The 26,255-nt window shown below is 38.3% G+C and overlaps 1 protein-coding gene across 2 annotated transcripts; it reads left to right on the top strand.

Annotated features, from left to right (window-relative positions):
• Positions 1 to 4,547: 4,547 nt before the first annotated feature.
• On the top strand, positions 4,548 to 19,569 carry LOC143040359 (metalloreductase STEAP4-like). 2 transcript variants are annotated; one of them, XM_076211348.1, is made up of 12 exons: positions 4,548 to 4,651; positions 8,684 to 8,865; positions 8,993 to 9,237; positions 10,244 to 10,358; positions 11,175 to 11,327; positions 13,125 to 13,263; positions 14,386 to 14,594; positions 14,823 to 14,953; positions 15,177 to 15,304; positions 16,100 to 16,175; positions 16,938 to 17,146; positions 18,245 to 19,569. In XM_076211348.1, exons 3-12 carry the CDS (start codon positions 9,021 to 9,023, stop codon positions 18,374 to 18,376), a joined length of 1,509 nt encoding a protein of 502 aa, XP_076067463.1. In that variant the 5' UTR covers positions 4,548 to 4,651; positions 8,684 to 8,865; positions 8,993 to 9,020; the 3' UTR covers positions 18,377 to 19,569. The 2 variants fall into 2 exon arrangements, with proteins under 2 accessions (XP_076067463.1, XP_076067462.1); XM_076211347.1 differs by having other exon boundaries at positions 4,579 to 4,691.
• Positions 19,570 to 26,255: the final 6,686 nt, after the last annotated feature.

Raw genomic sequence — 26,255 nt, forward strand, 5'->3', positions numbered from 1 at the left:
CTTTTCATTTTTTCCTCCTCTCTTTCCTCTTTATTCATTTCTCTTTTTATCCATAACTTTTTATATTGTTCACTGTTTGCTAGTTTCCCTGTTTTTGCTAAGATATTCTCTGCTGTCGTTTGTGACCTGAATTTAATCTTAATTGGTCTGGTCTTATCTGTACTATATTTTCCGAATCTATACATCTCTTCAATTTGTTTCATGATTTCAGGTTCATCTTTCTGAACTAATTCTAGTAAACTCCTTACTTTTTCTTTTTTCCTCTTTGATTCTTGTGGTTCTATTTAGATTGTACTTCTCTTACATGTCTGATATAATTATATATTTCTTTTTATCTGCTAAGTTTCTTACTATATTCTCCTGTCTCATCACTTTAATAACTGAGTCGTCAGTTTGTTCTTTCATTTGTTGTTTTATTATGTCAGTAAATGCATCTTTACTGTTTTCTTGGATTTTTTTCCAACCCTGTGCTTCTTTTGCTATGGACTCTTTATTCTCTTTATTATTCCTTATTCTCAACCCTATGCTTCTTTTGCTATGGACTCTTTATTCTCTTTATTTAATTCCTCATTCTCATCTTTTACTTCTTCTAACTGTCTTTTTGATTCTTCTATTTCTTTAGTTAGGTTTTTGTTCACCTCTAATTCTTCCAATTTTTCAACTCTCTGCGCAATCTTTGTTATTTTACCGAACCTACTCTCCCAATGTTTGGTCATTTTCTCAAGTTTTTCCTCTAGTCTTGCTAATCAGGGGAGGTTGGTATCACCCCCCCCCCCACACTCATTAAATCCCTGAAAATTATTATATTCACCTTCCATTGTGCTGCTCTTATCTATATTTCTAATCTTTACATTTTTGTTAATCCCTTCTTCACCAAAAGCATCATCGGTCCTTCGTTTGTTTACAAGACGCCTGGCTTCCTGGACCAAGTCCTCCTCTTCCTCATTTCCTTCCATTTCCCTCAGTAATCCCTCCTCTTCTCCTTTTTTATCACCCTCCCACTACACCACGAGCTTTCTCCTTCCCTGTAAGTACAATAAGGTGCTTCCTTGACGTTGAGATCCACGAAAATTTCACTTTTTCTTCGGAGCTCCAATCTTCGCCGTCAATCCGACGAATGTGTGTGTGTGTGTGTGTGTGTGTGTGTGTGTGTGTGTGTGTGTATTCACCTCGGATCTGCTGCAGCCTCTTTTCGAGACAGCCAGACACCACCCTACGGCAGTGAGCTCAGAGCTCATTATTAGCAGACCTGGGTAGGTCTGAGACCACTCACACTCCACACACCGGGAATGCAAGGTCACAACTCCTTGACTAACGTCCCGTACCTACTCGCTGCTAGGTGAACAGGGGCTACACGTGAAAGGAGACAAACCCAACTTGTCTCCGCCCGGCCGGGGGGAATCGAACCCCGGTTCTCCGGCTTGTGAGGCCAGTACCTTACCAATCCGCCACAAGTGTGTGTGTGTGTATGTGTGTGTGTGTGTGTGTGTGTGTGTGTGTGTGTGTGTGTGTGTGTGTGTGTGTGTTGTGTGTGCGTTGTGTGTATATATATATATATATATATATATATATATATATATATATATATATATATATATCATATGGCCGAGTACAGCGGGTTCGAATCCTGCATGCAACTGTCACAAAAAAAAATTATCGGTTTGATGTCGCTGCTATTAGCGAATTACTCTCATATATATATATGCATATACACACTTATATATATATACATATATGTATGTATACATATATATATGTATATATATAGATATAGATATATATAAGAGTCATCAGGTCATCGACCCGTACCCCCTATAAACTTGACACAGAATATATAATGATAATATATCAAGACTAAATACACAGTGGTACCGCAATGGATACTCAATGGTTCCTTATTGTAATGACTGTATTCATCAGTTAGTCATTAACATCAAAAACGATGTACAATGGTACTACATCCGCAGGAGTGAAAATGTAGTTATTTTATTACCAACCAATATTAAACTTTAGGGTGAAAGCCGTGACAATTTTTGTGCAAATAAGTTTCTTAGTTTTAGAAGCAGTATTAGAGAGGCATATTCGAAGGTCCTGGTCCACATTAAGCCATGCTCCATGTTTAGTTTTCATGTCCAACAGCGATGAAAACCCTCACTCGCGCAAGTAAATACCAGGGAGCATCAGCAATGAGTTTAGAGCAATATAAACTGCAACAGAGTAAACCGCATTCATCGTACACCAGATCTTGGTCAGGGAAAGGGTTTCAAATGCATCTTTTGCAACTTAGTCAGTGCCGTAGCCACGGGTGGAGGGGGGAGGGATATGGGGGGCGGCTTAGTCCCCCCAAAAATCCAGTCAGCACCACCCCAAATTGATTTTCACTCAAAAGTATTGTAAATACAAGAAAACTTACAGAATATAAGCTAAGTTTATGGTGAATTTGTGATACATGATGTACATACATAAAATATCAAGTTTAAGCTATTAATACAGGCTTATCAAATATCATCAATGATTATATATATACATATATATATATATATATATATATATATATATTTATATATATATATATACATATATATATATATATATATTTATATATATATATATATATATATATATATATATATATACATATATATATATGGGGGCACAGTACAGCGGCAGCCCCCCCCCCCCAAAGCATGATTAGCTCCCCCTCCCCCCCAAAAAAAAATCTAATTCCTGGCTACGACGCTGAACTGAGTTATTCACCAACTCTAGGAATTCTTCATGCATGTCATCTGGGAGGAGGTGGACATTAGCAATGAACAGGTTTCTAATAAGATTTGAATCTTATTCACTCATTTCAGGGAAATAATGCAACCGTCTGTGAACCAACATTATATGGCTCATACATCTGTAATCGTCATTTTCTCTCTCTCTGCAGATTTAAATGTTTGAGTAATCTTTCGTGAGTCATCCAAGTATCCCCAGTAAGTCGTCCCGTGTACCCCAGGTTGAGAACCCCAGGTCTAGCAGGTACTGGTGAAGCTGTGACGAGGATATAGTACCATAGTACCGATCCCGAAGTACGAAGATGGCTGCTGCGGTTTGTCCCTGGCCATTAACTTGACCTTAATGACGACGCCCTTGATCTATGTGATCGTGGGTGCCAGTGGGCAATGCAATTTTGCCAAACCTCCTCACTGTCTTGGCATCATCATCCACAACAGTTTCCTGGAATCCAGATGTGCCTGGAGGGTCCAGTGAAATGTTGCAGACCTTCCATGCTGGCCCAAAAGGCGCAGCGAGGGCTGGATTGACGTCACACGTTGCCTTCGCGGACGGAATAACGTCAATGGCACACCTTGACTCTGTGCGGATCACGACCGCCCCCTGACCCAGCAGAGAGAGTGTGGTCCCAGAGCCTTGGAGATTGCAGCAAGCTCCGACTGAAGACTACAGCTTCCTTCACTCACTCTCCATTGTGCGGTCAATCTATTTACGGTTGTAAAAGCCGCTCCACACCTCCCCGTGAGAGGGTCCACGGAGCCGTTCGTGTACGTGTAGTAGGCTACAAGCTCGCTTGGGGAGGTGACCTTATGGTTTGAAGGACCATGGGTCGCAACCGTGCCGGTCGCAGTCGGCCTTCCTTCTCGTTGAGGCGGGAAATTTGAAATCTCTAGGTGTGATACATACGGTACACTGGAAGCCGCTTGGCTGCGACCGAAATAATCACCTTTGCCTGATGTACACGGAATGTTATGGTAAGTAAACAACAGTCACTGCTGGAAATCAAGTGCAGGACTCAAACCCGCGACTAAGAGGATGTGAGGCTACTATTCCACTGGTATATTTCTTTATGCCTTAAAGAAATACTATTAATCATTCTCCTTAAAATTTAAGGAGAAGGATTAATAGCATTTCGTCGCTGACAATATCGTGCCGAAGAGATGGAGAGATATAAAGAGGGCAGAAAGAGAGAATAAATAGCATTCGATTTTGTGCTGAAAACAACTTATTCACATTTTTACACTCTTGTGTGTAATAATGCATCTTCAGCCGAAAAGCTAGCATCATAATGTTCAAAAATTATTTCACATTACCATCCGTGAAGTATTTTTGTTACCAACTCATAAAATTAACAAATTTACTCAGCTGATCACTCCCGCCAAACTCAGAAACTGTAAACATTACAATTCCTCTTATTTACTTTAGTACAGTATACTGTTTTGTTCATTATATAAATTCTTAACATCTATTATTTAATAAAAGACTATTTCTATCTAATTATACTTTCAACGATTCTCATTTAGTGAAAATAGATGGGAGAATAACATAATTTTCAGCTGAGAGATGCTGGCTGTTGTCATAGAAACAGTTGCCAAACGCCACCAGACTAGTGTCCTACAAACAACTCTCATTTCAAAACTACCCGAGATAGCAATTGCCCTGAGAAATGTTTTGTATCTCCTTTATAGAACTAAGCCGAATCAGAGCCAGAAGACAAAAATACTCATCGTGGCAAAAATACTTAATAAATGTAAAGAGGTTAAGAGTGGGAGCGACGTCGCTGGCTATGGAGTTGACGTTATGAAAGGAGTCTAGCCAGCTGCACTGTACAACCCCGATTCAGTTCGGCTCCTGCAGCCTTACTGGTTTGTGGGTAAGTGCAATAGTTCATTTTTCATCCCTTTCCCCTTACGGTGAGTTTAAACTTACCCTACTTTTGATTCATAAATACACACTGATTTTGCATCTCTACTTGCCCACCTAGCAACGCTGAAGTAGCATATTGTTGCTATATAAGATTTAGATTGTCATTTCTTTTAGTGCTGCCAGCATTGCAATATTTACTTGTCACGGACAAATAAAGCAGGGTAGCAAATTTGGATCACATATTTTGTTCTTATTTCATTTAGGAGCTATGATAAAATATATTAGGCATGTTTATAACATTATTTTGGTTGTCTGCTAGCATAACAATACAAAACGAACGTACATAAGGGTAAGAATATATTATGTAACCTTTAATGACGCATTACATACACATTCGGATGCTCAGCATTGCAATTTAGGCTTTACATGGATATATGTAAAGTAATGTATCAAGGACCGTATGAACTTCGACTGGAGTTGCCACTTATGAAAAAACAAGCGGTTCATGAATTTTTCTTTCTTTTTTCACTCAATTTTACATTTGCAAAGCAGTCGTGTATTCAGTTACAAAACATTGTGTTTGAAAACAATAAATACATTATAAACGCAGGTAAACAATCACATGCAAAGAAAGTCTGGAGTAAACATAACATTTTGCAAGTTGAGAATGGCAACAATTCACGTGTAAGGACATGTGATCACGTGATGCAATCTTTGAGGTTTGCTTAATTATTTGTTGGGCTTTCGTTTGAAATGTATTGGATATGATCATGTCGCTACTTTTTATTGTTATTATTATTATTATTATTATTATTATTATTATTATTATTACTATTATTATTATTGCTGGTGTTACTAAGGATTACAAAGGCGGAGCATGCCGACAGGAGACCTTTTGGTCCATATCTAGGTCGGATGCGAAAAAAAAATAATAATAAATTAATAATAACTATAATTATGTAAATAAATAAAATACCTAAATAAATGCATAGGTATAGTTAGATAATAAATAGGTAAATGATAATAAATTGACATATAATTATTAGTAAATGTTATGTTATTGTTGTCACATTTGATATATATTTTAAGGGGGTATTAGTCTATTCGTAGAGGCTGGTTACATCTTTCAAGGAGATAATCAACCAAGTCATGTATCCCACCCCAACCCATTCTGCTCACATCCACCATCCTTGTTTCTCTCTCATTTTGGTATCTCGCGGATGAAGGGTCATCCTTGTACCACTTACTGTCAGGGTCAAAAGCAATGCAGCAAGACATAGCACTACAGCATAACCTGACAGGTGAATCTTGTTTACCCCCACCTCTTCATTATCACAACATGGGAAATATATAACATCGAAATAGCAAATGAGGACAAGACTACGGTGCCAAGTCGTGGTTAGACCAACAAACAGGCAGAGGGAGAACAGGTTTACCAACCCACCAAATGCAACAAACAAGGATATCTATTGTTAGAGGTGACATTGTGATATCTTGCTAATTTGGCAATCATATAAAAATGATTGGGTTTCCTTTATGTCAATAATCAAGTGAACGACGTGTAGCAATAATTAGTTTAAGATTATTAAAAATGGAGTTGGTGAAAGTCTCGCTATAAAGATTCATGATAATTTAAATTAAAACAGGAAAGACAATATAAACCAATAGGACGATTGCCTCGTATATGAACAAGTCGAAATACAAAAATAAATCCCAACCGAGCGGCGAAAGCAGTTTACGAAAAGATGAGTATATTACATGGCACGTTAAAATTATTAGATGCTAATTGGATATATATGATTTCATTAAATGAATTTGTTTGGCTGAACTAATTAAGCGATGATGAGAACATATTTTGAATATTTGACTCCCAATGTCAAGTACCAAGGACAAAATCGCATTTGACGTCATTTTACATTTTCGTCCATAACTTTCGTTTTATTTAAACTATCAACACGATAAGTGATAGGCTTTATCATTTTTAATAATATTTATGTAAGACACCATAGTATGGATATGGTCAAAGCAAGTTAAGAGGATAAAATGTGCTTGACAAATTTACAGACACACAAACGTAAAAGGGTTTTTACACGGTCAAACATCTTGGCCAACATGTTTGACAACACGGTGTTTGAGAGTATGTTTGAACATGTGAAAGGGGTAAACATGTTGGACCAACGTGTTGGACTGATGTCTGATCTGGCCTGACCTTTGTGGGCGGAGCTTGCCCGATCACGTCCCTGCATGAACGTCTGAACGCGCATCAGTCTCCAACTGTCATACATTATCAAATTTCGCAGAAGTAACATCTTTAGGAGCTTCTTCAGTGACAGACTTCCCGATTATTTCCAAAATGAATGATACGTGTGCCGTTAAGGACAAGGAAAGGGAAAATATGGTAGATTTCATTGACATATATAGGAAGCATATAGCATTGTGAAAGGTGAAATTGAAAGAATACTCTAATAGGAATTTAAGAAATAAAGGTATATATGAATTGCATGGAAAGCTAAAAGAACTTGACCCTCAGTGCACGCGGGATGATGTGATGAAAAAAATCAACTGTCTTCGTAGTTCCTCTAGAAGTCATGACAAGTTTCTGGTATAATCCTAGATAAGGTGCTAGTTGCGATGAGAGCTGAAAATATCGAGTCTTGCAGAGACCGTTTCGTTGCTAAAAAAAAAAAACGCAATATTGTGCTCAGCCGTTCATGAGGGCTAATGGACTTTCTCATAACGGTGTCTTTACAAGTAATGAATGGAGTGACCAAATTCAGAAGTTCTAAATATGTTGATTCGTCCATGCGCATATAATTGCGTGAATCATCTGGATGTAATTTCAGCTCCTTCATTAAGTTGATGTGAGAAATGTGGTCCCTTTTCAGTAACCAGTCCTTTGTCCATTTTGAACGCTTCCTTTTCTTTTAGTTGAGGGCAATCACTGTCCCAATTGCCATCACTTCGTCTTGGCACCGACTGAGATTGTCTGTTTGGTCTGAACGTGTAACAACTCTTCAAACATATTGTGTTGGAGGTTTGATGAGCGAGTTGGCCAACATGTTTGATTGTGTAAAACCCCCTTAAGTGTATGAAATACTTTCGACAGCTAACGAAGTACATCGTGGTCATAAAGACGATAATGAGTTTTGATAGCAATGAGTCTAGAAAGACATCCAAACATGTATTGGCCAAAAGAAAAAAAATTTATGTATGAAATTAAAATATGTAGCAGAAATATGCTTGATGTATCCAGACTCAAAATTCCTGAATATAAAGCAGAATATGTTTATGATAATGAACAGACAAATGTTATAAAATAACAACGCTCGTATTCAATACTTGATCCTACTCCACCTCCCCACTGTCACCCTGCGCTGTTGTCCGTACTCTGAATCAGGGGGAGGATCAAGTACAATCATTTTTATAACTGAAGTGCATCAAGAAAGTTCTCCACGTACAGGCATTCATGAAAAGCCATGAAGATAGTCCAATCTAGAACCATAGACGAATATAAAGCTGTGTTTGATTTGTGGAGAAAAATAAATGAGACATGTTTTTTGTATATCAAAATAAGTGAAAATGAGTTAAAATAGTAAATAAATTACTCGCATTCGGGCGCATTTTCGCTGGGTGTGCATGTGAACAATAAAGAATGTATACAACATTCAGATTTTGATCTATTGATAAAAAGAGGTGGTATATACCCAAATCAACCCATTTATACAGACGCATTAGTAAACATCAGATATGTCTCGTCTATGCAGTGACAACAAATGTTGCCTCAGTTTAAACCAACCGGAAATCCACATTTCGACAGTAGCATGCTCGGGACCTAAAAGAGATTTGTCTGATTTTTTTTTCATCTTGCAATTACAGGATCAAAGCAGCATTTCGTTTTTACTGTATATATAAAAAACTGTGTGTGTTGTTATGGATAGAGTCAGTAGAGTTCTTTGTCATGTTCTTTACCCTAAGACGGTGGCGTGTGGAAGAGTTCGACATGCTGTTGGGAGTTGATTCTCTGATGTCCATCTTGCAGAACCTCCATTGGAAGGTACTCATCATTGGTTTGTTAGTGAAAGCAGGGTTTTAAAGGCTTTCCAGACAAACAAGAGGAGCCTGGAAGTGTGAAAAGTTTTAGTGATGCAACTCTGAAAGAAAATAAGAAAAAGGGATGTCGTAGATTGCTCCCAGAAACTGCAGATGGATAAATACTAACAGGTAAAATTTGTTCACTACATTGACCTTAATAGAGGTTACTGATACCATGAAAACTATTTGTATAGGTTCATTGTACCACAAATATTCTTATTTTCACTACTTGTATGTCATTTGTTTCTCATATCAGGTGAGAAGTCACGGTGTCCCTTGCAAATATGCAGAGTAGAAAATGCACCAAGGAATCTGACAGAGCTCCTCTCGTGGACAATATCATTGACTTTGACTCTGAATCAACAACTGCTGCATCCTCTGGAATAAGCAGTGATGGGTCATTTGCCAACGACATAATTGTAGGAGGCGAGGAGGCTTCTGAAAGGGAAGCATCCTTGAATAATGTCTTCAGGAGGCAGGATTCTGGCAGTACCCTATCAGGCAAGTCATGTTTTTTTTTTTTACTGTACTAATATTATGTACATACTAACATATTTTTTATTATTTACTTTATATATATGTATATATATACATATATATATATATATATATATATATATATATGCATGCAAAGTAGACCTCTTGGAAAAAGAATCTAACGAAGCAGAGCGCTTTTATATATTACATCTTCAGTGCAAAAAGTTCTTTTTCCAAGTGGTCTACTTTGCATAAGTGAACACATGTACCCGTGTTCTTAATACCATATATTATATATATATATATATATATATATATATATATATATATATATATATATATATATATATATATATACACACATCCTAAAGAATTTGTAACAATTGTAAGTTATTCTGAATGGTGAAAGTTCTAGCCGGGAAAAAAAAATGAGTGGAGTTCCCCAGGATCCATCGTAGGGCCACTTCTTTTCATAAGGTATATACAGTCAGACCTTGACAAACACAAGTGTAAGGTTCCTTAGTTGTCATGCAGGACAAAATTTGTGTTGGGCAAATAACAGTTCTTTTGGGGAAGAAAATAGGTTAAATTTCCAGACCTTCTTCAGACACTGGCACACAACACAACCAGGCAGGCTATTCAAACTGATTTCATGAATCAAGGTCGTGTTCGGCAAATGTTGGGATATCTTACCTATTCGTGTAAAGGTGAAATTTTGTGCACAGTGAAGTCATGATGGGGGTGGTCTGATAGTGTCAGTCATATTGACTGAGAACTGAAATCTACAGTCTTTCATTTGGCCAATGGTGATACCAAGCTGTGCAGAAAAGCAAATAATCATGTGAATCAACTGAGTGTTTAAGGAGATTTACAAGAAAAGAGGTGAACTAATAATGTTCAGGAAATTAATTATGTTCTTTATAAGAGTTTATGTAGTTTTCTTTGAGAAAAGCAAGGCTAGGTGGTGATATCAACAACCATTCATGATTCTTAGATGATAACCAACATATTTTCATTTGATGTACTGCAGATGATAGGGGCATTGTGATTGTAGGCAGTGGTGATTTTGGACGTGCACTTGCTCATCGTCTCTGCCAGATGGGCCTAGGAGGAGTTGTAGCTAGCAGACAACCAGAAAGGAACAGGTATGTGTGTAGACTGTGTAACTTTTCATTTGTATTATAGAAAATTCTGGGGATATGTCTGTGCTCTTTATTATTTACCCAAGTCTGCTTGTATGGAGAACACGTTGAAAAGTAATAATCATTATATAGATTGTATTGAAGACCCATGATAGTAAACAATAGTCCTCATGTCCTCCCATAGATTTTTGTGGAAAGATTTTTTTTTCTTCTTCTTTCTTTCTTTCTGGTACCTCAATGTATTTGTCTTCATTTAATACACAGGAATAAAGTTATGCTCACAGTACCCCCATTTCCTGTTCTCCATCAGTCAAACTTAGCCTTGAATTTGTTTGTGGTTTTAGATTGGAATATCCCTCCTTTTAGGTCTATGAGTTGACACATCTGTACAGAAAACTGTTTCTTGATGCCCATCAGGCATGAAATCTTATTCAAATTTTTCACATGACTTCATGATGCTCTCCCATTCCAAACTATAAGATTGTCACCCTCATTTTTTTTTTTTTTTTTTTCTTTCATTGATATAAACACCATAATCAAGTCACTTCTCTCGTTAAAAGAAAGAAGGAACGAAGGTGATATAGTCAGGTCAATAAAGCATGTATTTTTCAAATAGGTTTATACATGTTTATTTAAATTAAATGTATTTAAGAAGGATTTGATTATACAAATGTATTTAAGAAGGATTTGATTATACAAATGTATTTAAGAAGGATTTGATTATACTTAATACTATCTCAGAAACCATTCATCAGTTATTTCCCAAAAACTAATGTTGACTTATGGATAATTAAAGAATAATCCACCTCTGGGTTGCAGAGAACTTGTGGAAAACTGTGGTGGTACCATCGGTACATATGAGGAGTTACTTCCTACTGGCCGTATTGTGATTCTCGCAGTTCCTCAGGAGAGCTACTCACAACTTCCAGCCCATCTTCTCCAGAACAAGATTCTTGTTGATGTGAGCAACAGGTGTGTTGGTCTTGTTGGTGTTTCTGCACTGTTTTACTGAGCTGGGCGTATTACCGCCAGACAGGTAGTGCATTACCGAAAAATCAATGATGCATTTCTGTCAGTGTGTTACCAATTTTTATTTCTGTAGAGCAGTATGTATATATATATATATATATATATATATATATATATATATATACATACATATACATCATACATACATACATACATACACAAACGCAGTAACATGGACCACTCTAAGGAAATTAAAATCTGTAATGCATTGACGGAAATGCACCCAGATTTTTCAGTAACACACTACCTGTCCAGCAGTAACATGCCCAGCTCTGCTGTTGTATTTTCAAGCTCACTTCAACCAATATTCTATTGGAGGTGCAATAAATATGGGCAAACAGAACATGCATTACTTTTGAGTTATTTGTCTTGTATTTACCATATGCACAGCAAAAGGGCATTGTTCATTTAATTCCCTGTTTTAACCTCTTCACTCCGGGGCACATCGCACATCTGGCAGCATTAGCTGCCCGACGTGCGATGTTGTGTCATAATAATCGCATTATAAAAAATAAAGTCAGTGCTCAATCGTTCGTTCTCTTTCACTCGTGAATTTTGATAACCATAGAAAATATGATGAAGCCAGTTTAGGGAGAATGGAGGTTACGTAGATACAACTACAATAAATATAATCAAAACGCCGACGTCGCCATCATTGCATACCCACTTGCTCCTCATGACGCCTACGTAGGCATCACCGTATGGAAGTGGTTAAGCCCTCCAAAAGGAGACATTGTCCAAGTCCTCTGTGAAAGGGGGAGTTGCGAAACCAAATCATTTGCTATATAAGACTGCTAACAAATGAGGTACATATGGAGGTAATGCAGTTGGAATTGATAAAGAGAGATTTTGGGCCCAGTCAGGATAATGTGTCAGCCCTTCAGGGCAGCACCTCTAAATACAAATAAAGGTGATAATGAAATTTGAAGATGAATGGCAGAAAGATAATTCTTTCTAATGGATATCTTGCTGGACCACCAGGTGCAGGTACTCATCACTGGCCCTTACAAGTACATTCTACTTATATCTATATACCAAGGGCTTTTTCCCCCTTACAAGGGAGGTAATCAAGTCAAAAGGCATATACCCACTGCCACCCAATTCACTCCCACCCATTCCATTCTCATCCACCACCCTTTCCTCCCACTTGTCTTACCTCCTCATGGATAACAGGACATCCCTATATCCTGCCTACAGCCCTAAGTCAGAAGCAATGCAGCAAGACACAGTACATCCACAGCAGTGCTGCTTCACTTGATTGGTGACCGTCCCTATCTGTTCCCTCAAACAGAAAAAGAGAAGATGGGGAAAATCCCTTCTGCATTTGACCCATGCAGTGTCAAGGAGGAGAGGCAAACTTTTATCTTCAAAGTCCTAAGATGGGATTAGTGTGCTTTGGTTAGGCCAACTCCTTGTAAGGGGGATCATGGCCTTGAAACCCATATACAAATAATCAGTCAACAAAAAGACAATATTGTGTATGATTCACACACTGCAGTAGTTGTTGGCCATAATGGTGACTTAAGAAATCAATCTTGAGATCTGGCAGTATTCAGTAGAAAGGAAAGCATAACTTTCTTGTTTATATATTCTTTGCTTCAAAACTTAATGTTCTCTTGTTTCAGATTCTTTGAATATTTTAGAATATGTTATGACAGCATGGAAAAAATATAAAATATAACTTACATATTACTCCACGAGTTACAACACTAGTAATTAGTAGTTCCTTCAATTTTGCAGAAACCTTGATGAAAAAGCTCGGAGTAAGAGTAATGCAGAGACGCTTCAGGAACTGTTTCCAAGGAGTTGGGTGGTCAAGGCTTTCAACACCCTGTCAGCGTATGCCCTTGAACGAGGTGCAATTCAGGGCAGTAAGGAAGTAAGTGTGAAAATAAAGATTTATGTCTATGGCTACCTCCCTTGTAAGGGGGAAAAGCCTTTGGTATATGTATGTATGTACAGTACTACCTCTCATTAACGGATGTTAATTAGCTGTGTTTGCTGTGTTTTTGGTGCTGTTGTTTAGTGCTGTGCAATCACTATGCCACCCAAAAACCACTCCAAATCAACAAATTATTCACATCAACAGACACCATTACCCCCCTTTTAGTCCGTTAATGAGAGGTAGTACTGTATGTCTAGAAGCAGACAAAATAATCTTGTTCAAGAAAACTAGTTAGCAATCAATCAACCAGTTGCCCCTGGTCTCTCTAGCAGAAGACCTGTGGCCTCCACTGGCAACAGCCTCTGGGTGGAACCATAAATCACTTAACCCCTTCACTCCGGGCCAAAATCTCGCGGGCAGCATTAGCTGCCAGACGTGCCATGTTGCATCATAATACTCGCATTATGAAAAATAAAGTAACCCCTGTATTGCTCACTCTCTTTCACCCGTGAATTTTGATAACCATAGAAAATATGATGAAGCCAGTTTACAGAGGAAGGGGGTCACGCAGGTACAACTACAATGAATATGATCAAGACGTCGATATGGCAGCCTCGCATACCCACTTGTTCCTCATGACGCCTATGTAGGCGTCATCGTATGGAAGGGGTTAAGGAAGAGATATTGTGTTTTTGTGTAGGATAACACAAAGAAAGAAACCAACTTGCTACCCTGAAATTGTTACGAAAATTGTCATTTCAGATGCACACAAATCCTTAACCTATTAACATATCTACCTATAGACAAAAGATCCACTACCCTGAATCTCACATAAAAGATGAATGTGAGCGTTTATAGGAAAGACAACAAGTAATTTGAATATATTTTCAACTATATTTCATTTAGTGGTAATGTTCACTATGGAAGGTCACATGATCAAGTGGACCTTTAAATAGGAACTTCTTTTCAGAGGTAACTATATATGACCATGATCCTTCAAGAAATTATAAAATTAATTAAATTTATAGGTTCTCATTGGCAGTTTGATAGAAAAATTATTATATAGTGTGTGAAGGATAAATACATAGTTTGTTTTCATTATTTAAAATTGAACAGGTTCCCATCTGTGGTAATAACCCTGAGGCACGAGCAACCATTGCCCAGTTGGTGCGCGACCTTGGTTTCCAACCAGTCGATTCAGGAGGTCTTGGGGGTGCTGTGCAAATTGAAGAACAGCCACTAAGATTTTTTTCTCCGGAGTGGAAATACGCCTTTAAAATGACAGCCATCTTGTTTTCTCTTGTATGGATATTCTTCCTCTTCAGGTTAGTTTTACAGTAGTTAAAATTGGTCAATATTTCATGTTTGTGTATATACAGTAAAGTTTATGTCTATAAAATCTGTTGTAGTCAAACTTGGTAGGTATTGCAAGTTTGTGTACATATGGTAGAAGTTTATATCTATAAGATCCATGTGTAATATGAATACAGTAAAATGCATGTGTCTTTATATAGTTTTTATGTTTTCTGACAGTCCAATGAATGTATTGATAGGATTCAGCTATGCCGGGGTCTGACAGAAGGCAAGTGGGCAATGTACCGCTTTGAGTGGATTCCCCTGACCAATACGCAGCTTACCCTTGGTGTGGTCGCAACCATGGAGCTTGCTCTGTGCTACCTACCAGGTAAGACAGAAAATCTGGGAATGCATCTTACTGTTAACCATAAATGAGCAATCATTCAATTGAGATTAGTTAATCCAATGACCTAATTCTCTGTTTCATTAGACAGCTCTGAGTGGAATGTATGTATTAAGTTTGATACCTTGCAATACATAAGAAGATTGTAGGTTTACCGGAATACTTGCTTGTCTCATGGTGCCTGAACAGTATGTTTGTTGATTCACAGGTGTGTTCGCAGCCTATCTGCAGCTTTGGCGTGGCACCAAATACTCCCGGTTCCCCAACTGGCTTGACAAATGGCTCCGCAGCAGGAAACAGATTGGGCTTGCCATGCTCTTTCTGGGAACTGTCCATGTAAGTGTAACCCTCATCTAGCAGTAGATCTTCCAGTGACACGTAAACAAAGATTTTTTTAATTCAGAATGCAGTAACCCTCAGACTCTGGATAATCGGGCATGTACCATGAAAAAGATCAAAATCTTTGGTGGCAGAACTACTCAAAGATATAGCACTACTACCATACTGCTACTCTGCTTAGAGTAGTACCATTTCAGTACAGCTTATTCCAAGTGGTTAGTCATTGTGACTGCACTGAACACACAATTTGATGCCAGAGTACGCTAACATCTTGAATTCCAGGGTTTGTCACATTCATGCTGAATTGGATAGTTTAGCACTTTGTGTCCAGTGTTTTTCTCTATCTCACTCTCTTGCTCTCTCTCTCTCTCTCTCTCTCTCTATCTCTCTCTCTCTCTCTCACTCTCTTGCTCTCTCTCTCTCTCTCTCTCTCTCTCTCCTTAGAAATTCCAAATCTTTGGACACTCTCAAGTATCAAGTATATTGAAGGAATGTTACTGTATACTGTCTGTACACAAGTGTATACAGAATGTATATAAACATAAATACATACCATTAACAATTGTGCTCCTCTTGTTAATTGTTCTGTTTGGCAATATGAAATTCACGATCTTACTATCTTTCTCTGAAGTTTAATTTTGTTCAGCTACCTCTTTTTTTTTTGTAGGCTTGGTTATTTAATTCTCAATCTTTATGCACATAATTTTTGCAGATTTTTTTATTATTATTAATTTCATATTACTTATTTTGTTTATTTATTCATTGATTAATTAATTTATTTATATTTTTCAGGGTTGTATGGCTATCCTTCAGGAGATGGGGAGCAAGATGAGCAATTCTTGGTATGATGGGTGTTACCTTGCAGCAGGTAAGTAATCATTTGATGAGGAGTCCTACTTGTTAACATTAGGTGAATCTGGTGATGGTTACTCCGCAGACCAGGAAAACTACCTCTCTCTTGCACTTTCATACTCTTTGTCTCTATCCTTCTGTCTTGGAGAAATAGAAGAAAGTAAAAGTCTTTCTGAGCATACACTTTGATTTTAGAACAATGTCTGCAAAGGGTTAACCACTTTGGTACGATGACACCTATAAAGGCATCATGAGGCATGAGTGGATACACAAGGATCCTGGCATCGGCGTCTTGATTATATATATATTTTTTTTGTAGTTGTACATTAGTTAACCCTGGATTCTTTGAACTGATTTGGTCACATTTTCTGTGTTTATTATTACTCAGAGTGAGATAGAATGAGTAATATTGCAGTGACTTTATATTTTATAATGAGAGTAGAGGAATCATACATATGGTAGCCAATGCTGTGCACAAGAATTTGACTTGTACTGAAGTGGTTAATGAGAGAAAAGAAGAGCATAGGTTCAACAGAAGCTTTTCTGAACAGACACTTTGATTTTAGAAAAATGTCTGTAAAGGATTAATGAGAGAAAATAAAACATAAGTTCAACAGAAAGTATTATACACCAAACATGAGTAACATAATTCATCAGAATAATGCTAGAATGCAAAATGTATTATGTAATTAAGGACTGCTTGTCATCTGTCAATGTTGCAGTGTTTGACCAAATTGTGCAGATTTTGTCACTACACTCCTATTGCTTTCTTCCTCAGGTGTCCTTCTGGTGGGTATTCTGATGATCTTAGGTGTGACGTCACTGCCCTCCGTCACAGCCACAATGTCATGGCGGGAGTTTACTTTCGTGCAGAGTAGACTGGGGTGGCTTTGTCTAGTCCTTGTTTGCTTCCATGTGTCCTTGATCAGCTGGCCCAGGTTCTTCAAGGCTGGCTTCCTGTGCTACTTCCTCCCCAAGGGAAGCCAGGTAAGGCAGAATGTGTTGTCAGTATAACAAAAGGCTTCTTCCCCCATATAAGGAAAGTAGCCAACCAAGGCATGCACCTATCCCACACCTTCTTCTTCTTCTTCTTCTTCTTCTATCTTAGCACCTAGTGGGTTAAGGGTCATCCCTCTCCACTGCAGACTGCCAAAGTCAGTGAAACAGCCTCGCTCTGGATGTGCTGTGTCTTGTTGCATTGTTTCTGACCCAAGGCAGTGGGTGAGATGCAGGGATGACCCATCATCCAGGAGGTCTCAAGAAAAGAGGGAGGGAGGGGTGCCATATACAAAGAATAGTTATAGTATACTTGTGATAGTCTGACATTCAAACCCCACTTCACTGATAAAATGAATCATTATTATTTCTTGATTGGTTAAGATTTCTGTCCAAATAGAGAAATATACATATGCATATTTTTCTTCAACTCCAATAGAACACATACAGTGAGAAAACAAAATCTTCCCCATAGAGCACCACATGAGAACATTAGGTACTAAGAATTCTCCCATAAGCAAATTTTGAGACAGTCTGAGTTAACACAAGCAGAAAAGAAAACAGGAGTTGTAATCCAAGTTTGTTCGTGACTAATTTTGCACTAAGCTTTGAGGAAACATTCAGGAATAAACTAAATAAGACTCCTGATAAACAAACTGGCCAGTTACTCAGGCCATGCTCTGCCTAAATGATGTACATGATCAGGTTGCTTATCAACAAATACACCAGATGTTTATGAAGTGCATCATCATTGAAGGAATTAAATAATTCATTATTCTATGTACCTGTACATTTAGTTCCAGCGGCATGCTTGATACAGGATTTCAAGGTTTTTCCAGTTTTATTTACTACTGTGGGTGCTCACTGTCCAAAAAGGTTAGAACATCACTTTTTACAATAGAGGCCAAGGTGATGGCAGTTCAAACCCTGCTGCCAGTGAGACAAAGGGCATGGTTCATTAAATCCTACACAACAAAGTCCTCTGTTAGGGACAACATCCTAGTCTCCTAATAGAAAGAGCATGTGACATTAAACTGAATCATCATTTAGTGCTGTTCTTTTATGTCTGGTGATGCTTTTCTCTTCCAGCTGAGTCTCTTCCTGCCAGGGTTGACTCTACTTTTGAAGATGCCCCTCCTTCTGCCCTGCGTTGATGCCAAACTCACCAAGATCAGGAAAGGTTATGAGAAAGTGGCTCCAAACTATGTAGAGCCAGTGTAGTGGAAGTGTGTTGTACAGCATCACTGACAGGCTAGCATATAGCATGCTGTGTCTAACAACTCGATGGCCATGATCTTACACCAGAGCCATAAGTATATTAAGAACCATGGCCCAACCATATGCAAGGGCTGTGTTTTAGATCTCATGTAGATAGTGATTTGTGGAAGAGCATTATCAAAAAAGAGCAAACGAGGTGTACCTCCGTAATAGAATCTTTAATTATTTTCATAGTTTCTTCAGTTATATTTTGACTGGAGAAGGGTACCCATGGGAGTCAGAATAGCACGTAAGTGGCCCAAGTACCATAGCAGTTAACATATTAATGAAAGAGTAATTCACGTGTTCCAGATTGCAGTCATTCTAAGAGGTACACTAACAATGTAGACATGAATTTCATGCTGTGTTCATGTATACTGTATATGTATCTTCTCCATTACCTACAAACTGATCTTCCCATTGCACAAATACTAATTCTGTGAAAGTGCGTAGTCTTGTTAAGATGATCCTTTGGCCCTATTCCTCTGAAGGACAGACTTGGGACAAAATGAGGTGTTGATCAATTGATACCCAATTCTAAACTAAATGTGCCCTGAATTTGAATCAAATTATTTAGTATAAACCAAAATAAAATTATAGAATGTGTAGCCACAATGAAGAAAATGGCACTTAGTATCAGCAATAATATGAAGGTTTTGGAGACTTCTGTCCCGATAGTCCTCCTGAGTATGCAAGACACCTATCAAGACTGTACCAAAGCTCTTAGTTTGCACAAGTAAATCTTATCTAAATGAATGACACAGTCTGTCCTGTTTTAAATTATGACCAGTGGAAGTACTTGATTTTGTTTGTTTTAGATCTATAGACAGAGGTTGTAAATTATCATACTCTATTATATTCATTCATGTATGACATGATCTGTTGGTATTTTTTAAACTGTCTTCCATGAACATATGTCCATCCACATCCACATAGACTCTCTTGTTTTGTTTTGTTATCCCACTTGTCATAACATATTTTCATTCTCCTCTGCCATGTATACAGCCACAAAAGTGTTAATGTATATTGCATAAGCATTGTCATCTTGTATATGAAAATCATTCATTCTCATTTACAGTTTCATGAAGATAAAGAGAGGATCTGTTTCAATATCATAACTTATGGATTTCTCAAAAGGATAAAGTCTGTATAAGAAGTTCCAGTGACTGGAAGTACAAGATTGTTCACAAAGATAGACAGGCTGGTAAGGTACAGTCAATAACCATGGAAACCAACTTGTGGAGAGAGGTCTCGAGTTCAATCCAGAGACAGAGTGTCAGCCTCCTGGGGTTGCACCTACAGATAGAGGTGAGGGTGTTGTTGGGTTTTGAAAACAGGTGGCAAGGATTAGATTTGCTCTGATGTCTTTTTTGAATAGCTACTACTAGCAGGTAAGTACATGTCATTGGTCCCTGCCTGTGGTGAATATATAAATTAATTTCTTTGCACCTAGAGGGAGTGGGGAGGGGATGGCTTGTTAAGGTAGTTTATCTAGTCTGGCTTGTGATTTTGTGATATGAAATTTGGTTTTCAGTACTCAATGGTTTCCAGAAACTGCCAGTCTATGCATTTGGAAGAGATAATGACATTTGCTACATTCAAGTGCCTCTTCACCCAACAGCCTTGTAAGAAATATGGACAATGTTTTGTATATAGTAGTTGAAGACTTAGGATGACTAGAAGTACCAGAATTGTGTTTAATAGATACTGAAGTCCATGGTCTATCTGCCAGTCACTGAAGCTCGCATCCTTTTGATTATTCTGGTGGTGTTCTTGAATTAGTAAACAGATAATTTATATTTAGATAGAAATGTACATTTGTATTGTATTTTATAAATATTATTGCATATAAAAAAGTGCAACAAGTGTAATGGATTTGTTAGTATCCTTCATCCACACGGACTTAAAACAAATGGGAAAACATTTGGGTGTTGGATGGGTAGAGGCAGGGGTATCTGCCAGAATTTTTGTGAGTAATTACATGGGGGATGAGGGAGTGTGTGTGAGAAATAATTTGACAGCCTGAAGGGATTTCTCCCCATCTCCTTTTCTGCATGAAGGAACGCAGAGGGGGGTCGCTGATTTAATGAAGTAGCCTTGCTGTGGATGTTCTGTGTCTTGTGGCACTGCTTCTGACCCAGGGCAGTGGACAAGGTGCAGGGATGACCCGTCATCCAGGAGGTGCCAAGATAAGAGGGAGGGAAGTGAAGTATTCAGGGATGGAATCGGTGGGAGTGGTTTTTATGCCTTTGTTTTTGGCTACCTCCCTTATAAGAGGGAAAAAAGCCTTTGGTATATGTATGTAATTACATGTTTACTTTCAGCAACCACTGATATTCTATAAGAATTAACAAAATTGTATGTGATGAACGGCAAGATTTCAAATACATCCTGTATTTCTAGGGGGTAACACCTGCCCCCTCTTTCTCCCCTCTGGATGCCCATGGGTAAGGCAGGTGACCCATGGCTGGCTGTCCCTCTTATAACTTAGACTTTTTCATATATAATGATTACCATTATTACTTTATAGTTATTTATTAATACTTCTCTTTTTCTGCATGAGGGAACAGAAAGGGAAGGTCGCTGATTAAATAAAGTAGCCTTGCTGTGGATGTGCTGTGTCTTGCTGCATTGCTTCTGACCCAGGGCAGTGGGCGAGATGCAGGGATGACTCGTCATCCAGGAGGAGCCAAGAAAAGAGGGAGGGAGGGTGGTAAATGGGAGTGGAGTATGTAGGGATGAAATGGGTGTGTGTGTTTTTATACCTTTAGTAGAGTTTGCTGCACTCATGATGGTAGCTAATATAGGAGGTACTGTGGGGTAAAAGAAATACACACGTGCACCTTGTCTGTGTATTCTCGGTTTCAATCTTGCAACAATAGAGATTATATAAACAACCGCTAGAGGGAAGTAGTGTCAACAAAAGAGAAATGCCATGCGCAGTACAATACATAATAAACAAAATAATATTTGTATTCAAACCTCATTTTATGGATTCCAATTGTACAAAAAATATAGTAATATGAATTCTCATATTACCCAAGTTACAGAATGCTTTACAAAATATATAGAAAAATTATATCCTTAAGTTTAAATTTCAACACCTTTGACTTCCTCGAAAGGGGGGTGGGAGGTTGATAAGTTTTCTGGGTGTTAAGCACTCTCCCATGAGGGTACAGGAATTATTTAATCCATAGGCTCCCTAACTGTGGGTCCTCAGCCTTTTTCTGGTGGTCATGGCGGGTCCTACAGCATGTACATTCAGCTCACCGGATAGGGGCTATTTTTTTTTTTTTCTCTCTCTCTCTCGTCGACTTATCTCTGTGAAAGTCGTTTCTCAGCTTTCCTGGTAATCAAATCAAAGGCATGAATCAGGTTGGATACTGAAGCAGACGTGCAATGTTTCATGAGCCACACAAAACCGCATTTTGATTTGTTTTCTATCAATAAAGCAAATGCCTTTTTCTCATTAAAATACATGATAAAATCAATCTTTGTTGATTATCAATTATTAAAAGATATTCTCCGCTGTGATGAAGTTTTTCAATTTTGAAATAATATATCTGCGATATTAAAACTAGATCGTTTCCAGAAAGCATGTGAAAGGTGATCATGGTTTGTTTGGTATTACTGAAAGGTGTTACATATATTGAAAGTTTGGGAAACCTTGATTTAATCAATTTCCTTGACATTCTTACAATCTGAAAATGCCATTCGTTCACCTTGTTGTGAACGAATAATTAAACCAAAAATGTAAGTGAATATATAAAATATTTTAATAGATAAGTAATTCCGGACAAATTGATTAACGCGCATAGAATCTCATAAACAGAGTAAGGTTAAGTTTGTCTTCCCAATCGGGTGACAGATTCATGTTTTTTTTAGACCAACGGTCGACAATCTTCTTGAGGTTTAAGAATCCGAGAACATTAATGAGTAACCATAAGTCACCCTCACAGACCAAATAGTTATATTAAATTATCATGCTCTTTGGAAAAAGATTTAGGAGACCGGTTTGTAACTGAGAATAACCCACATTCATGCACTGTCTGCCCTGTGTCGTTTGTTGTAGTTACCCCTTCCACCCCTCACCGTTACCTCCTTTTCCTCTCACCCACCTCCTGTGAGTGTGACGTCATTCTCGGATTGGAGAGCAAAACGTTTTACAATGTTTTTTATTGACGCGGTCACGCAGCGCACGTACACACATATGCACTGTACAAAAGGGAAAACATGTTGATAGCACTACATAAAAAGATAATCGAAACCAAATGTGTTCTAGAAAGTAGTATGTTGTAGTTGTATGGTTGAATAGATACATAAAGATGAATTAATAATAAATATAGTAAATATAAACGACCAAAAGCATTTGTTCGTGTGAAATAAACATGGAAGAAATTATATACCCAGAAAACATATGCTGAAAAGTTTTGGCTAGATTTACAATATAAATATATGTAAAACATTTTTTTATATTTAATGAAATACATAGCCTGCTCATGCTTGTTGATATTTTTAAGTCGATACATTTTCTATTTACATAGATATTTATAAGAGTCTTGTAAGAACATAAAGTACGTGTTATTATACAAATCATGATAGTACGATGCATATATCACAAATTTTTATATATCTAGTATTCTGTAGACATTATTATCCTTAGTTCATTGTTTTTATGTGTTTCAGTAATTTTAATAATAATAATTTTATTAGGCATTGAATCAATGTACATGAAGTGCAGATAATGAAAAGAACACAGTTTGAAATAATTACAAATGCCGATGATAACACAAAAAAAAACATGTAAGCTTATTTCCATTGTGGTTAGCTTTAACTGCTAGTTTCACACGGCAGATTGAAAACGTTTTTGTTGGTCAGGAAGCAAAGCGACATTTACTGAAAGAGCAACGCGTCATGTGAATGATTTATGATGACAATTGTCGACTAAATAGCCATGTGATGATGGAATGTTTATCAAATGCTGTATGCGACGTTTCGCGTGTTCAAGCATTTTCAACTACACAGAGGCAGAATACATCCTTAAAATATTTATACATCACGGAAGAGGAAAAGTGCTATTTAAAGTCTTTCTAACTACAAAACAACTAAAGAATTCACGAAAGCGAAAAAGAACAAGGATGAAAACAAACCCGGTATCTGCAAAATTCCATGCAAAAGATGTAGCAGCTGTTACATCAGCGAAACATCTCGTGATAAGAAAAATGTGAACATCGCAATGGTAACATAAACCATGTTGGTCCTCCACGAACGAAGATGACCATGCCTTCATCACATCACTGGGGGTTATGGTGACTGCGGAGATGGCTGATCAAACCAATTCTCGCTCGGAAATGTCTGTTGCAGTGGGGCCAGGAGACGTGGACAGCTGGTCCGGGATGAGAGGTGGAGTCCTCACGTTCTTTCCGTGTCTGTCGTTTGAGCTCTTCTTCCCTGGTCCGTCTCTCCTCTAAGTTGTCCACACTGGACTTTATGAGAGATCGACAGGCCGGACGGTCCTCAGCAGAAGCTTCCGAGGTGTTGTGTGGATTGTCACATTGCTTGAGTGAGGCCTTCAATGAGTCTTTGTATCGCAGCTTTGGTCTGCCAACTGCACGCGTGCCTGTGGATAGTTCACCATAAGTAATCTCATGGGTAACAACCGTCATTCATGCGATGAATGTGGCCGGCCCAGCGAAGCTGAGAGCGCATCAGGATGGTGTGAATGCTTTCCAACTTAGCCCGCTGAGACACTTCAGTTTCTGAGACCCTATCTTGCCACTTCACACGGAGCAAGGTCCTGGGGCATCTCATGTGGAAGGCGTTGAGTTGTTTGGTGTGCCATGTCGCACAGGCGTAGAGCAGGGATGGTAGGATTGCTGCTTTGTAAACCTTGAGTTTGGTGTCGAGGTGCAACCCTCTTCGCTCCTAGACATTTTGTTTCAGTCTGCCAAACGCTGTGCTGGCTTTGGCGATTCTGAAGGTCACTTCTTCATCGATGTTGATAGAGCGACAGAGTGCTACCAAGTTAGGTGAACTTGTCTGCCACTGTCTTTGGCCCTTGGTGGTTATGTGGGGCTCCTTGTACACAGCTGATGGGGCTGGCTGGTGGAGGACTTCAGTCTTATTGGTAGAGATGGTGAGACCAGTCATCACAGGCTCTGGTGAACAGTTTGTGTATTGGCGTTCAGCGCGCAGTCATCAGCAAATAGGAAGTCACGGGCTATGGCTTCATGCACTTTGGTCTTTGGCTGCAGCCTCTGATGGTTGAAGAGTTTACCGTCTGTGTGGTATCGCGAAGTGACACCAATATCGCCCTTTCGGAAGACATCAGTTAGCATTTAGCATTGCGGTGAACATCATGATGAACAGGGTGGGAGCAAGCACGCAGCCCTGTGTAATGGTGACCTTTCTTGTGTTTTTATGTATATATTTCCCGCTGGGTATATTTATTGATATATATATATATATGATATATATATATATATATATATATATATATATATATATATATATATATATATATATATATATCTGTTATTGTATATTTTGTGAGCATTTTGTGATCGCAAGGCGATTCGTGCCTGTCTTTCCCGCCAAATGAAGGAGTTGGCGTGAGCAGTCGTGCTCTCGTCTTCGGAGTTAACAAAGGTTGATCAGTGTTTTGGATCAAATTACTTAAATCATTATTATTATTATTATTATTTTAATATAATTCAGCCACCCCTTACACCTGCTTCACTCCATTCCCAACGGGGAAAGGTTGGGACGATCCAGATGAGGTGGGACCATAGACAGCCTTGAGGGCACTATAGAAGTTTTCAAAGTCGTTCCTGTCTGCGTAGGTCTGACTATCATTGACCTTTTCGGTATGCCACGTGTCCTGCATGTGACGCAACTCAGATTGTGTCGTTCTTTTGGCTGCGTTGAAGGCTTGCTTCTTTGAGGCTGAGGAAAGATCGTTGAGGAGTGTCCTATGTTTTCTCTCCAAGAGAGATTGGATGTGACAGTTGTTGTCGCCAAACCAGTCCTGATGTATTCTGATAGTGGAACCCACAACCAAATTCACATTTCGCCAAATCATATTTCACAATGTTATGCCAATTTTATATTTTGGCCGATTATGTTATGCCAAATTCCCATTTCGCCAAAGTCCCATTTATATTATTTTGCTTAACCGTTTTGTATTTCGCTTGATAACCATTTCGTAAATTTCCTTTTCCGACCTAACCCAACATATTATGAAGGAATCTGCCAAAACATGTACAATATTTTAGGGGCTTATAGCAACCTCAATTACGTGGCATTACTTTTTCATAAGGTAAATCTCTACTCAAGACAATTATGGTCACAACATGTCCCTTTCTTCTGTTATCTTTCAATTTATCTTCTTTATCGCCTCTGCGACTATTGTCCCTAATGAACGCTTGTTATCTCCTTAGGAAACCCCTTGTCGTTCGTTTTCTACCTGTGTAGCCTACTCCAGCAATCCGGTATACCTTGATTTGTACTAGAATTTCCCTATGACATTTTTACGTATTTGATAAATAAATCACGGGTTATTGAATTATGAATCATGGTAAGAACAAGATCGTATTTCTTTAGCAACTACGACAACAGATTTCATTGTCTTATATAAGCAGCGATAAAGTGTCTTAGTTATTTCCGTCCGCGTCTGAAGTTATACAAGGTATGGTATAAAACTGTATGACACTTTACATATATTTCTCATATGTATAACCTATTTGGGCGAGGGCAGAGTGAAATGTACAACGATTTGGCACTAGTGCATGTATCTGAAATACGTTCCGACATCGTGCTCCTTTCGCACGCCATGGCATTTGGC

This window comes from Oratosquilla oratoria, chromosome 28, assembly GCF_046742065.1.
Source record: "Oratosquilla oratoria isolate Oo_2021 chromosome 28, ASM4674206v1, whole genome shotgun sequence".
NCBI classification, from domain to species: domain Eukaryota; kingdom Metazoa; phylum Arthropoda; class Malacostraca; order Stomatopoda; family Squillidae; genus Oratosquilla; species Oratosquilla oratoria.

Bases quoted from the DNA above. Each gene is read 5' to 3' on its own strand.
- LOC143040359 (XM_076211348.1), top strand. From the start codon at position 9,021: ATGCAGAGTAGAAAATGCACCAAGGAATCTGACAGAGCTCCTCTCGTG. The intron at 11,328-13,124 runs GTGTGTTGGTCT...TCAATTTTGCAG, and splicing joins CTTGTTGATGTGAGCAACAG to AAACCTTGATGAAAAAGCTC. The intron at 15,305-16,099 runs GTAAGTGTAACC...TATATTTTTCAG, and splicing joins TCTTTCTGGGAACTGTCCAT to GGTTGTATGGCTATCCTTCA.